This window comes from Ceratotherium simum, chromosome 8, assembly GCF_057802395.1.
Source record: "Ceratotherium simum simum isolate JZ-2026a chromosome 8, ASM5780239v1, whole genome shotgun sequence".
NCBI classification, from domain to species: domain Eukaryota; kingdom Metazoa; phylum Chordata; class Mammalia; order Perissodactyla; family Rhinocerotidae; genus Ceratotherium; species Ceratotherium simum.
Genome location: NC_141907.1, coordinates 61,986,109 through 62,000,472, shown reverse-complemented (window position 1 = coordinate 62,000,472; position 14,364 = coordinate 61,986,109). Strand labels below are relative to the sequence as shown.

Sequence of the window (14,364 nt, the reverse complement as noted above, 5' to 3'; positions counted from 1 at the left end):
AGATAAAGTAACGCTAATGTCTGACACTTTGTGGGGTCCAGAAAGTGCAGGTAGAAAACACAGCTTAAAGAATGAGAAGGATGAAGGACACTATATTTGTCATTGCCATTGATTATAGAGACATAAATCTCTCTTTCTGTCACCTGAAAACTCTGGAAGCCTAAAAATGTACCAAAACTAGTCCTTGATTCTTAAGAAATCAGAACCTTCATGATTATATAAAATGATCTGTGATCCCATCTATGCCACCTTTGATCTTCAAACAGAATATATTGACTCAATGAATTTCAGTTGTGGTTATTTTTATGTAAATATTTTTACATTGCTAAAGCTGTTTGCTCATTTCATCCTTAGTTCATTCATTCTTCTGAGTGCCCTCTACATATCAAATGCCATGCTGGGGATATAGAGGAGAAAGACATGACCTTCAATTGCTCTCAGTTTACTGAATAAAACAGATAAATGTAATACAGTGTGCTAAGTGTGGGGGACTTCCTTGAAGAGATGGCGACTTTGCATTTATAGGTTAATAAAATAAAATTGCATAAGGAATAGAGGATAAACCACATGTGGTTGCTTGATTGTAGGCATCTTTGCAGTTTGCAGAATGTCAAGATATAATACAGCGTCAGGAACAAGAATCTGTGCGCTTAAAACTTCAACACACTTTGGATGTAAAAGTAAGGTCTTTTTTTCCATCATAAATAGTAGTTTAAAAAAATAATGCCTTTGTTTGATATACTTTTGTATATCTTCTTCATGCACCTTAGATACATTCAAGTGTACTTTTAACATTATCTGATACTAGCAATTATAAAATATGTACAAATGTTTTTATACAATATACCTATCCTTTTCATATATAGTAACAAATTGCAGTGCCATGCTTTATGTTTAAGTTTATAATAAGGGAGGGAAACACAAAAGTACCTGCCTTGGGAATACCTGAGGGAGAGTTGTGTATACAGAAGGGTCAAGCAAGTACAAAGGCCCAAAGTGAGAGTGTGTTTGGGTTGTTTGGAGAATAGCAAAAATGATATAATCTGCATGACAAAAACATGTGTTCTTTAAAAATTGTACATTTTCCATTGAAATATACGTCTCTTTTCCAAGTATATTTTAAAGTTGCAGACATACTTTCAAGTTGCAATAATGGATACTTTCACAGGCACAAGCACTCCATAGTTGTAGAGGATCTTTCTCAGTAGTATGCCAGAATAGTGGGGAGTCTTTGGCAAAAGTTAGAAACCAGTGTAGTAGCATACCATCCTAGGTGTGTTTTCACATCTGGGATGCTTTTATCAATCAGAAGTGTGAAGGCATCTTCCTAAGCACATACTTCGTCCTCCAGGAGTAACTTCTACATCCAGAATCATCTTGCTTAATACTTTGGTTTATAACCTTGTAAGTTCAACATGTAAGACTGAAATTATGTTTGCAAAAATAGATTTTGATTTCCCAATTCTAATTGTAGATTGACAATTATTTTGCTCACATAATATATTGTTTTCCAGGAACTTCAGGGCCCTGGGTACACCTCAAATTCTTCTGTGAAACCACGCCTTCTACAGTCGTCATCTGCTACCCGTTCTCATTCTAATGTACCATCGTCCCAGTCTATAGCCAGCTTCCTGTCTCATGTAAGTAATTAGTCTTATAATCCATGATGCAAATGACATAACATGTAAATACTTTTAAGAAGAATTTCATTTTAAAAACATGTCTTTAAGACAAACACCAGATGATTTCACTCGTGTGGAAGATAAACACATGGATAAAGAGAACAGATTAATGATTACCAGAGGGAAAGGGGGTGGGGGCTGGACGAAAGGGATCAAGGGGCGCATACGTATGGTGATGGATAAAAAGTATCCATCTGGTGGTGTAGTGGTTAAGTTCGCACGCTCTGCTTTGGTGGCCTGGGGTTCTCGGGTTCGAATCCCGGCTGCAGACATACGCACTGCTCATCAAGCCATGTGTAGGGGCGTCCCACATATAAAATAGAGGAAGATGGGCACAGGTGTTAGCGCAGAGTCAATCTTCCTCACACACACAAAAAAGTAGACTATTGGTGGTGAGCATGATGCAGTTTATATAGAAACTGATAAATAATAATGTACACCTGAAATTACACAATGTTATAAACCGTTATGACCTCAATTAAATAACTGGAAAAGATATATATCTTTAGTTATGCCATTTTCAATTACTAGATTTTAGATTTCTACAGACCAGATGAATGAAAATGTTTTCTTCACTACTGGGTGTTTTCTTTGGGAAAAACAACATGAAATATTCAGTGGGATTAATGTTAACAATAATTGTTAAAGTAAATTATTGAATAGCCTTTGTTCAATTTTTTCCATCACAAGCATTTCCAGGTTACAAAGCAAATGTAGAGATGGCTAAAATAAGCATCATTTTGAATGGCAAAGGCAAATTAGTGGTGTATTTGATACGCTACCAAGATGAACATGATTTGCTGTATATTGTCTTTTCAGGAACTTTATGTGAACTTATGTATAATCAAAAAATTGTATTAATCTTAAAACATTTTTATTCCCTTTATTTAAAATGTTAGAGACTTTGGAAAAATTTTAGTTTAACCTTTCATACTTTTAAAGCTCAGGAAAAAATATGTGCAATGTAAAATTCACACTTTGTCTCTTCTGAAGATATATATGTTTATGGAACCACAAATCTCTTGCAACCAGTATCCAGCTCCAGCTCTAAAGAAATGAGACTTATTTCATAAATCACACATAAAAATCAATTTCATTCGGTAATGATCCTATCGTATGTACAGCAACAGGATGTATGTACAGGATCACCAGTGACCTACCAGTTATTCTACCTGTGCCATTTAAATGAAAAGTATGTACTGTGAAATGACTAAAACTTGAAATGGACTCCTCTCACACACTTAAGATGTATGTACTGATAAACAAGCTATCCTACAACAAATAATAGAATATTCTATCAAATAATAGAATAATGATATTAATATTAGAAGTTAAATGGTTCTACCAGAAGACTGGAACTTGGAGGTGGGCAGAGAAAAGGCAGGGGACTGCTGCTTTTTGTTTTAAGTGTTATAAAATCATTTTACCTTTAAAACTATGTACATATTACATTGATAAAAATTAAACTCCCTTCCCCAAAATAACCCCACGAACCAAACAACAAACAGACAAACAAAACAACAACAAGGAACATTTGACCAGGCGTCATTGGGACCCAAGATGTGTCTCTTAACTACTTTGAGTGACCTTGGAAACTCAGTTAAATATATTGTGCCTTGCTTTTTCCATCTCTCATGAGGAGTCTGGACTAGATAATCTCTAGGGTCATCTAGAAAGATCAGCTCTGAAATTTCATAACTTTTCATTACCCCAAAACCAGCCTAGTGGATTTTACCTAGCTCCTTAGTACATAGACTCCACTTGATTATACGGAATCTCATCCTGTCTCTAAAAAAGTACTGGTTATAAGTCTATTAAATTAAATTTTTAAATTATAATTCTAACAGCAGTAATGAACTATATTTCTAAATAGACTGTCAAGCATGCTTTATACAATTAATTTCTTCTCTTGAAATGTTTATTATATAATTTTATACAGTAAAAATAACATACATTCTTTGTTTTGTTGACTGATAGTTGCAAGTACCTAGAACAGTGTCTGGCATATAGTAGGTATTCAACACATATCTATCTAATGGGTGAATCAGTTCCTTGTGTAACATTGTGTTCAGGTTTTCATTGTTTCTACTACTAAGTCAGTTTCAAGTCTTACTGTTGCTCTTTTGGAGATAATTTTCTTCTCTGACCACTTGTAAGATTTTCTCTTTATTTTGGTTATAGCAGTTTGACTGTGATGTGCCTAGTTGTGGTCTTCTTTGTATTTATCTTTCTTATGGCTCACTGATCTTCGTGGATGTGTGGATTGGTATCTTTGATTAATTTTGGAAAATTTTTATCCCTTTCCTTCTCGATTATTTTTGCTGCCCCATTTTCTTGTTTCTTTCTGGGACTTGTACTATTAAATAACGTTATTTTTTAAATTAGTATGTAAATCCATTATCTGAATTCTCTATGGGCCTGTGGCCATTGTTTCTCTTGGTTTCTAGTCATGTTGTCTGGTCTTTTTGCTTCCTTTTTTTCAAGACTTAATTTTTTTAGAGCGGTTTTGTATTCACACCAAAATTGAGAAGAAGCTATAGAGATTTCCCGTATAGTCCCTGCCGCTACACATGCATAGCCTCCCTCATTATCAACATCACTCACCAGAATGGTACATTTGTTGCCAAAAATGAACCTAGATTGACACATCATAATCGCCCAAAGTCCATAGTTTGCCTTGGGGTTTGCTCTTGGTGTTGTACATTCTATGGGTTTGGACCAATGTATAATGACGTATATCCATCATTATAATATACTCAGTATTTTCACTGCCCTAAAAATCCTCTGTGCTCTGCGTATTCATCCCTCCCCCCATTTCACCCCTAGCAACCACTGATCTTTTTATTGTCTCCATAGTTTTGCCTTTTCCAAAATCTCATCGAGTTGGAATCATTTAATTTAGTATGTAGCTGTTTCAGGTTGGCTTCTTTCACTTAGTAATATGCATTTAGGGTTCCTCCATGTCTTTTCATGGCTTGATAGCTCATTTCTTTTTAGCGCTGAATAATAATCCATTGTCCAGCTGTACCACAGTTTGTTTATCCATTCACCTACTGAAGGGCATCTTGATTGCTTCCAAGTTTTGGTAATTATAAATAAGGGTGCTATAAACATCCATGTCCAAGTTTTTGTGTGGACATGTTTTCAACTCCTTTGGGTAAATAGCAAGGAGCACAATTGCTGGGTCATATGGTAAGAGTATTGTTTAGTTTTATAAGAAACTGCCAACCTATCTTCCAAAGTGGCTGTACCATTTTGCGTTCCCACTAGCAACGAATAAGATGTTCTGTTGCTCCACATCCTCACCAGCATTTGGTGTTGTCAATGTTGTGGATTTTGGCCATTCTAATAGGTGCGTAATGGTATCTCGTTATTTTAATTTGTATTTCCCTATTGACATATGCTGTGGATAATCTTTTCATATACTTATTTGCCATCTAAATATCTTTTTTAGTGAGATATCTGTTAAGGTCTTTGGCCCATTTTTTAATCATTTGCTTCTTTTTTAAATGAGTTCTGGATATTGAATATGAAAAATTACAAGGATAATTTTGGGTTCTAGATGATTTTTTTTTCCTTCATAGAGGATTTACATTTGCTTCTGGCTGGTAGCTAAATTTAGGGCACTAACAATCCCACATCACCTTAATTGATTTGAGGATTGAGATTATTTGGATTAAGGCTCTTATCTCAAAGCCTGAGATTTACCAATTATTCCCCACCTCTTTGATATTGTTCCAGTTTTTATTGCTCTAGCTCCTTGATTCTGCCAAAAGCTCATCTCACCTTCTCAGCCTCTCAGCTGCTGCTTTTAGAATTGGCAAATGCTTCTACAGAAAAATGGCCCCAAATGCCTCCCTTCTCTGGATTTTTTGTTTCAGACTTTGGCCCCATAATTCTTAACTGTGTTGGTATCTCTCTAATGTTGTCAGGCAGACTTAACAGATATATTTTGTATACTTTTCTAGTGAATTCTGAACAGAATTGGTCTACCATTACTGGAAAAAGAATTCCTCTACTGTTATTCATTGCTCATATAATTTTAGACAGTATCTATAAACTACTAGAGAATATAAAAATTGAGCTCTTTTTACCTCACACACATACGCATTTCTTTTCCCTATTTAATCCCCCCCATATAATCATATCATAAATTTTGATTAAGTTTCCTTGAGTGTTCAAATTATTGTGACTATGTAAAATATTGTTCCCTGGCTGAAGTGTGCAGTGAACTGTGATTATATTTTCTTTTAGCTCTTAGATTTACTAATTGTTTTGTTTTACTTTGTTTAGTTTTCTAGACATCTAGAACTAATTATCTCTCAAAATTCTCTGAAAAAAAACTATGAAACTCCTTTTACTATGAGCAAAGCATAGGGGCATAAAATTTTTCCCTTCTTCACTTCTGGGTTCTTTGGCTGGTCTAATAATTAAATTGGCATAAGACAGATTAACAGGAGAAAAACAAATTTAATTTCATATGTATAGGAGCCCCACAAAGACAGTGAGACTCAAAAGTAGTCAGGCAACTGAGTTTTATATGCCGTCTTGAGCTAAGGAATGGAGTAGGAGCCTGGGGCTTCAAAGGTGTGGGAGGAAGGCAATTCACAGGAAGATGAGAAGAGCAGATGTTTGGTAATCAGACGTTTGCCCTACCGTGCAGGTGGTTTTTCAGATAAAAAAAAAATTATATCTGGTAATAGCTCTCTTTCTGGGCCAGGCTACCTGAATCCTTTTTGGCAGTTAAGGGAGAGGTATAAGTTTTTCCTGAGTCTGCTGGATTTTGATTGCCTCAGCTTAAAATAATCCACATGCCAAAGTGGCACATTTTGGGGTGCCATATTCCATCCCCTTCAGAAGTAATCAGATATTTTATCATTTCGTTTATTTGTTTATTATGTATATATGTCTTTTAGAGCCCTCCATAGTCCTGTTCTAATCTAGATTGGTTGCTCTCTAGACTTGCTGTGTGCTTGCCTTCTTGGATTTTCCTTCTACCAAAATCCAGGGAATTTCTTCCATCTTTTTTTCTGTGTTTTAGGTTTAATTCCCTTTCTTGGTTTATTTTTTTCTTTTGGTAGAGCATATAATGCAGTGGCTTCCTCTGAAAAGGTGCGTTTCATTCTTTAAGTGTTTTAAAACCTTACATGTCTGAAAATACCTTTATTCTTCACTTACATTTGATTGATGCTCAAAATGTTGTTGCTGTTGTGCCATTTTGATTCCAGAGGCTTTGTATGTGACCTGTTGGGGTTTTTTTCTTAAAGCTTTTAGGGTCTTTCCTTTATCCCTGGTATTCATTTCAGGAAGTTCCCTGCTGAGAGTCTGGGAGTCTTTTTCTTTTTATTGTGCTGGGTACTTAGCAGGCTCTTGTGTTCTTTCTTCTCCGAAATTTTCTTATATCACTTATTTGATCATTTTCTCCCTCCATCTTCTCAGTTCTCTCTTTCTGGAATTCCTGTTAGTCACCTATTAGACCTCCTGGATTGATTCTCTGGTCGTCTTTAATTTTGGCTTCCATTTTCCATCTCCTCATCTTTTATTTTCACTTTTTGGGAAATTTCCTCAATTCTATCTTCTAAACATCTGTTGAGTTTTTTTCTAGTATAATACATATTTTTTTAATTTCCAGAAGCCATATTTTGTTCTTTAATTCTTTTCTTTATATAGTTTTATCTTCTTTCATGGATGTGATACTTTCTCATCTCCGTTTAAGGATATTAACTTCAGTTCTTTGATAATTTCTTCTGTAACCTGAATTATTGATGTTTCTTCAAATTTATTTTTTTGTTTGTTTTGATGTCTATCTTCCTGTTAGAGACTATCCTTCAATGTTTGGTGATCAATTACTGTCCATTCATATTTAAGATTGAGGCCCTAAAAAGCTGATTAAAAGCTCTTTGTAAAATTGACAGGATTTGTTGACTGGTAGATGGTTAGGTATTACTTTTTTGTTGAGGGACCCCAAAAATTTCTATAGGTCTTTTTTCTTGGTGCTGTCACTTTCCCTAAAGCGGAATTCTCTTACTACTGACTTGTAGGTATAAATCCATCTGCCAGTATTCTGAGAGGTGAGTGGGGCAGTGCATCTGGGGTATCTATCTATCTATCCAATCTGTCTTAATGCTCATATTTTCAGTTTGCAGCCTTACTCCTGCTATGCCAGATATCCCTTTGGAGCCTAAGATTAAGCCTCTAAATTCATTTAGGGGAAAAGAATGAGTAATTACCTGACTACGTGAAGAATATTTGGGATTCTAACAGCTTCTCCCGTAGACTTTTAGCCAATCCTCCCATCCTGCTGCCCTGTCTCTTACCCTGGTCTTCGGAAATACATGAGGCCTCCCGTGTCTGAGTCTTCTGGAATACTCTGATGCAGGGCAGCTTGCTTCTTGTTGGCTACTTCTCTGCAGGTGTTAGCCTTCTTTGTTCTGCCGTATCAGTTATAAATTATCCATTTGCCTTCCATCTCCTCAAATTTTATCATTACTCATCCAGTGTTATCTCTCCTTTCTTCTTTATCCTTTTTAATTCCTTTAGTGTCATTTTAGTGGGGCTTCAGATAGAGCAGAAATAAATGCTAAGTGTTATTTTTAGAAGTAGAATATTACTGTTTGCATTGTTCTGCATTGCCCCTTAATTTATCTTGTTTCATTTTAGTCTTCTTATTCCATGATTCTAATAATAGCTGATATTTACTGAACACCAGACACTGTGCAAAGTACTTTCTGTAGACTATCTAATTTATTCCTCACAACTACCTATTTGAGGTAAGTACTGTTATTATACCTATCTTACAGATGAAAAAACAGGCTTGTGAGGCCGGCCCCATGGTGTAGTGGTTACGTTTGGTGCCCTCCACTTTGGCGGCCTGGGTTCATGGGTTCAGATCTCAGGCGCAGACCTACACCACTCATCAGCCATGCTGTGGTGGCAACCCACATACAAAATAGAGGAAGATTGGCACAGATGTTAGCTCAGGGCAAATCTTCCTCAACAACAACAACAAAAAAGAAACAAGCTTGGAGAAGCTAAGTGACTTACAGAGTGCACGCACCAAAAACACAACTGTGCCAAGACTTAACCAAGACAGCCTGAGTCTAGAGCCTGTGTTCTTAACCATTATACTGTAGTGATTCTCTACACTACACTGCTGAATGCTGTTTATAAAAAAATAATTTAAATAATGGATAATGTAAGTAGATACTATACCTGAACTAATATTGTATTTCATTAGGTCTTTGTGAATGAGGATTATACTATTTTAGAGCTTCAAAGGCATTTAAAATTATCCAATTGACTCCCTTTGTGTTATAGGTAAGAAAAGAGGAGAACCAGAAAAATTATGTTACATGATTTGTTCCAACCTCAAACACCAGAACATGTATATATATATGTATGTGTCTGTGTACATACACACACATACATGCAAATACACACACATGTATAATTGATAGCTTCACATAGAAGTGTTTTAGATTAATATTTCAGATAAAGGCTATTTTAGCATATAAAAATGAAATATTTCCAGGATAATATAATTTATTATATTTCTATATCAGACTCTGTACACGTGCACTGTAATTTGTACTAGCTGTGCTTGCTTTTACTGAAGTACCCATGATTGGGGCAAGATTTTTAGCAAGACTTTATAACTTATGTCTTGGAAGTTTCCTACTAACCCATATATATAATATATAATATATGCCTAATATAAAATATAAATAATATATTTGTATTCTAAATAGCATATTTGTATTCTAAATAGCATATTTATATTCCATTTTTATTACAGTCTTCTAACAGGAATACAAGTATAAGAGATGGATTTGGTCAGACATTCTCAAAATAGAATACTCTAATTCAAACTGAATGAGATCAAGCTTTTATTTTTAGCTTTTACATTTATCTTCTATCTTTGGAGAATGCAGATAGGGCCAGTTGAGAAGAACACACTCTCCCTAGACATAACTTATCTTACATCATAACTCATAAGTTTGCCTGCAGTGGACTCAGGCCATTAGAGAGAACAGTGTTTGGAGAAGATGGAGGTGCATTAGAGATATAATTTAGGAATTATTTTGGAAACAAATCTAACATAAAATGATTTCAGGGTCAAAATATAATAGGAAATTAATCAAATAAAAAAGTAAACCTGAAGTTCAACAACGACAGTAAAAGCTTGTATTTTTCCCTTGAAACCAAAAGCCTGTAGAAGCTTAAACCTGAAAATGTATGTTCTGTAGAGACAGCCTTAATGTGTTCCTAAAGGTCAAAGGATTGGGGTGGAGAACATGATCCTCTGATGGGCTCCAGTAACTTCAGGAAGAGCTTATGCTTAGTTATTACTTTACCACCCAGCCAAGAGTCATATGTAAAGAGTGTTTTATAATTGTTTATTTCCTAGCTATTTTCTAATTTTTTAAAAAGGAAATTTTGCTTGTGTTATAAATCAAAATATGTTCCATATGAATTAAACAGTAAATTCTTAAAAATGAATCAATAATAATATTACAAAATATACAACCATTAAAAGGAAAGATTGATAATTTTGACTAGATAAAACTTAAATCACAAAACCATGATATACAAAATTAAAAGGAAATCACAAACTATAAAAATATTTCCAATAGATAAAAGGTTAATATCTATAATATATAGAGTTTTTACATACCTGGATGAAGATAGCATATACTCTAAAAGAAAAGTGTACTAAAGATATGGATACAAAATTCACAAATAGGAAATGCGTATAGCCAATAAACATGAAAAATGTTCAAACTTATTTATAAACAAAAACAACAACAAATAAAAAATAACAAAAAACAACAACAAACATATTAAAGCAAAAATAAACTACCGACTTTGCATATAAAAATGGTCAAATGGTAATGGAAAGGGTGTGGCATAATGGGCGTTCTTGTATCATATCCTGTGGATAAATATAAATTGATGTCTTTTTTTTTTTTTTTTTTACCACAGCTTGCTTAACCATTTACCTATTTTTTTTTAATTTTATTGAGGTCATGTTGACTTTTAACATTGTGTAAATTTCAGGTGTACGTTATTTCGGTTTCTGTATATTGCATCATGTTCACCACCAATAGTCTGGTTTTTATCTATCACCATACACATGTGTCCCTTTACCCCTTTTACCCTACCCCTACCCCCTTTTGCTCTGGTAACCACTAATCTGTTCTCCTTATCTATGTGTTTATCTTCCACATATGAGTGCAATCGTATGGTATTTGTCTTTCTCTGTCTGACATTTCACTTAGCATAATACCCTCAGTTGTCCATCCATGTTGTCACAAATGGCGCAATTCTGTCTTTTTTTTATGGCTGAGTAGTATTCCTTTGTGTATATACCACATCTTCTTTATCCATTCATCCATTGATGGGCACTTGGGTTGCTTCCATATCTTGGCTATTGTGAATAATGTTGTGATGAACGTAGGAGTGCATAAATCTTTTTAAATTGTTAATTTCATGTTCTTTGGATAAATACCCGGTGGTGGAATAGCTGGATCGTATGGTATTTCTATTTTTAGTTTTTTGAGAAATCTCCATACTGTTTTCCATAGTGGCTGCACCAGTTTGCATGCCCACGAGCAGTGTATGAGAGTTCTCTTTCCTCCACATCCTTTCCAACATTTGTTATTTCTTGTCTTGTTAATTATAGTCATTCTGACAGGTGTGAGATGGTATCTCATTGTAGTTGTGACTTGTATTTCTCTGATGATTAGTGATGTTGAACATCTTTTCATGTGTCTGTTGGCCATCTTCTTTGGAAAAATGTCTGTTCATATCCTCTGCCCATTTTTTGATTGGGTTCTTTGTTTTTTTGTTGTTGAGTTGTATGAGTTCTTTATATATTTTGGAAATTAACCCTTGTTGAATATGTGATTTTCAAATATTTTCTCCCAGTTGGTGGGTTGTCTTTTCATTTTGTTGATGTTTTCCTTTGCTGTGCAGAAGTTTTTCAGTCTGATGTAGTCCTATTTGTTTATTTTTTCTTTTGTTTCACTTGCCTGAGTAGACGTACTCGAAAAGATACTGCTGAGACTGATGTCAAAGAGTGTACTGCCTGTATTTTTATGGTTTCAGGTCTTACATTCAAGTCTTTGATCCATTTTGAGTTAATTTTTGTGTATGGTGTAAAATAATGGTCTACTTTCATTCTTTTGCAAGTGGCTGTCCAGTTTTCCCAACGCTATTTATTGAAGAACCTTTCCTTTCTCTGTTGTATGTTCTTGGTTCCTTTGTCGAAGATTAGCTGTCCATAGATGTGTGGTTTTATTTCTGGACTTTCAGTTCTGTTCCATTGATCTGTGTGTTTGTTTTTGTACCAGTACCATGCTGTTTTGATTACTATAGCTTTGTAGTATATTTTGAAGTCAGAGATTGTGATACCTCCAGCTTTGTTCTTTTGTCTCATGAATGCTTTAGCTATTCGGAGTCTTTTGTTGCCCCATATGAATTTTAGGATTCTTTGTTCTATTTCTGTGAAGAATGTCGTTGGGATTCTGATTGGAATTGCACAGAATCTGTAGATTGCCTTAGGTAGTGTGGACATTTTAACTGGGTTCATTCTTCCAATCCATGTGCATGGAATATCTTTCCATTTCTTTATGTCTTCTTCAATTTCTTTCAATAATGTCTTAAGTTTTCAGTGTATAGGTCTTTCACCTCCTTGATTAAATTTATTCCTAGGTATTTTACTCTTTTTGTTGCAATTGTAAATGGGATTGTATTCTTGACTTCTCTTTCTGCTAGTTCATTATTAGCATATAGAAATGCAACTGGATTTTGTATCCTGCAACTTGGCTATAGTTGTTGATTATTTCTAATAGTTTTCCAATGGATTCTTTAGGGTTTTCTATATATAGAATCATGTCATCTGCAATAGTGAGAGTTTTACTTCTTCCTTGCCAATTTGGATCCCTTTTATTTCTTTTTCTTGCCTAATTGCTGTGGCCAAAACATCCAGTACTATGTTGAATAAGAGTGGCGAGAGTGAGCACCCTTGTCTTGTTCCTGTTCTCAGAGGAATGGCTTTCAGTTTTTCCCTGCTGAATATGATGTTGGCTGTGGGTTTGTCATATGTGGCCTTTATTGTATTGAGGTACTTTCCTTCTATACCCATTTTATTGAGAGTTTTTATCCTAAATGGATGTTGGATCTTGTCAAATGCTTTCTCTGCATCTATTGAAATGACCATGTGATCTTTATTACTCATTTTGTTAATGTAGTGTATCGTGTTGATTGATTTGCAAATCTTGAACCATCCCAGCATCCCTGGAATAAATCCCACTTGACCGTGGTATTTGATCATTTTAATGTATTGTTGTATTCAATTTGCTAATATTTTGTTGAGGATTTTTTGCATCTGTGTTCATCAGCGATATCAGCCTGTAATTTTCGTTTTTGTGTTGTCTTTGTCTGGTTTTGGTATCAGGGTAATGTTGGCCTCGTAAAATGAGTTAGGAAGCATCTGTCCTCTTCAGTTTTTCAGAATAATTTGAGAAGGATAGGAATTAAATCTTTTTTGAATGTTTGGTAGAATTCATCAGAGAAGCCATCTGGTCCAGGACTTTTGTTTTCTGGGAGGTTTTTTTTTGTGTGTGTGTGTGTGAGGAAGATCATTCCTGAGCTAACATCCATGATAATCCTCCTCTTTTTGCTGAGGAAGACTGGCTCTGAGCTAACATCTATTGCCAATCCTCCTCCTTTTTTTTTCCCCAAAGCCCCAGTAGATAGTTGTATGTCATAGTTGCACATCCTTCTAGTTGCTATACGTGGGACGTGGCCTCAGCATGGCCAGAGAAGTGGTGCGTCGGTGCGCACCTGGGATCCGAACCCAGGCCACCAGTAGCGGAGCGTGCGCACTTAACCACTAAGCCATGGGGCCGGCCCTGGGAGGTTTTTGATTACTGTTTTGATCTCTTTGCTTGTGATTGGTGTGTTCAGATTCTGTATTTCTTCTTGATTTGGTTTTGGGAGGTTGTATGATTCTAAGAATGTATCTTTTTCTTCTAGGTTGTCTGGTTTGTTGGTGTATAGCTTTTCATAGTATTCTCTTATAATCCTTTCTGTTTCTGTATTGTCCATTGTATTTTCTCCTCTTTCATTTCTGATTTTGTTAGAGTCTTCTCTTTTTTCTTAGTGAATCTGGCTAAGAGTTTGTCAATTTTGTTTATCTTCTCAAAGAACCAGCTCTTAGTTTCGTTCATCTTTTCTGTTTTTTAATCTCTATTTTGGTTATTTCTGCTCTGATTTTTATTATTTCTTTCCTTCTAGTAACTTTGGGCTTTGTCTGTTCTTCTTTTTCTAGTTCTTTTAGGTATAGGATAAGCTTGTTTATTTGAGATTTTTCTTGTTTGTTGAGGTAGGCCTGTATTGCTATAAATTTCCCTCTTAGTGCTGCTTTTGCTGTATCTCATAAGTTTTGATATGTTGTGTTTTCATTATCATTTGTCTCCAGGTATTTTTTGATTTCTCCTTGATTTTTTCATTGATCCAATAGTTGTTCAGTAGTATGTTGCTTAGTCTCCACATACTTGTGACTTTCTCAGATTTTTCTTGTAGTTGGTTTCTAGTTTCATAGCATTGTGGTCTGAAAAGATGCTTGATATGATTTCAGTCTTCTTAAATTTATTGAAGCTTGCTTTGTTTACCAGCA

General features: G+C 35.0%; 1 protein-coding gene across 8 annotated transcripts in view; it reads left to right on the top strand.

The window, feature by feature from the left end:
- CCDC158 (coiled-coil domain containing 158) overlaps positions 1-14,364 on the top strand; it is a 107,445-nt gene that overhangs the window by 53,383 nt on the left and 39,698 nt on the right. For 7 of the 8 annotated variants that reach the window (XM_087434447.1, XM_087434448.1, XM_087434451.1 and 4 more), the window contains 2 exons: positions 588-680; positions 1,515-1,640. In XM_087434447.1, the coding sequence (XP_087290573.1) occupies positions 588-680; positions 1,515-1,640 (219 nt within the window). The remainder of the gene's footprint in view (positions 1-587; positions 681-1,514; positions 1,641-14,364) is intronic. The other variant, XM_087434449.1, reaches the window with a different exon arrangement.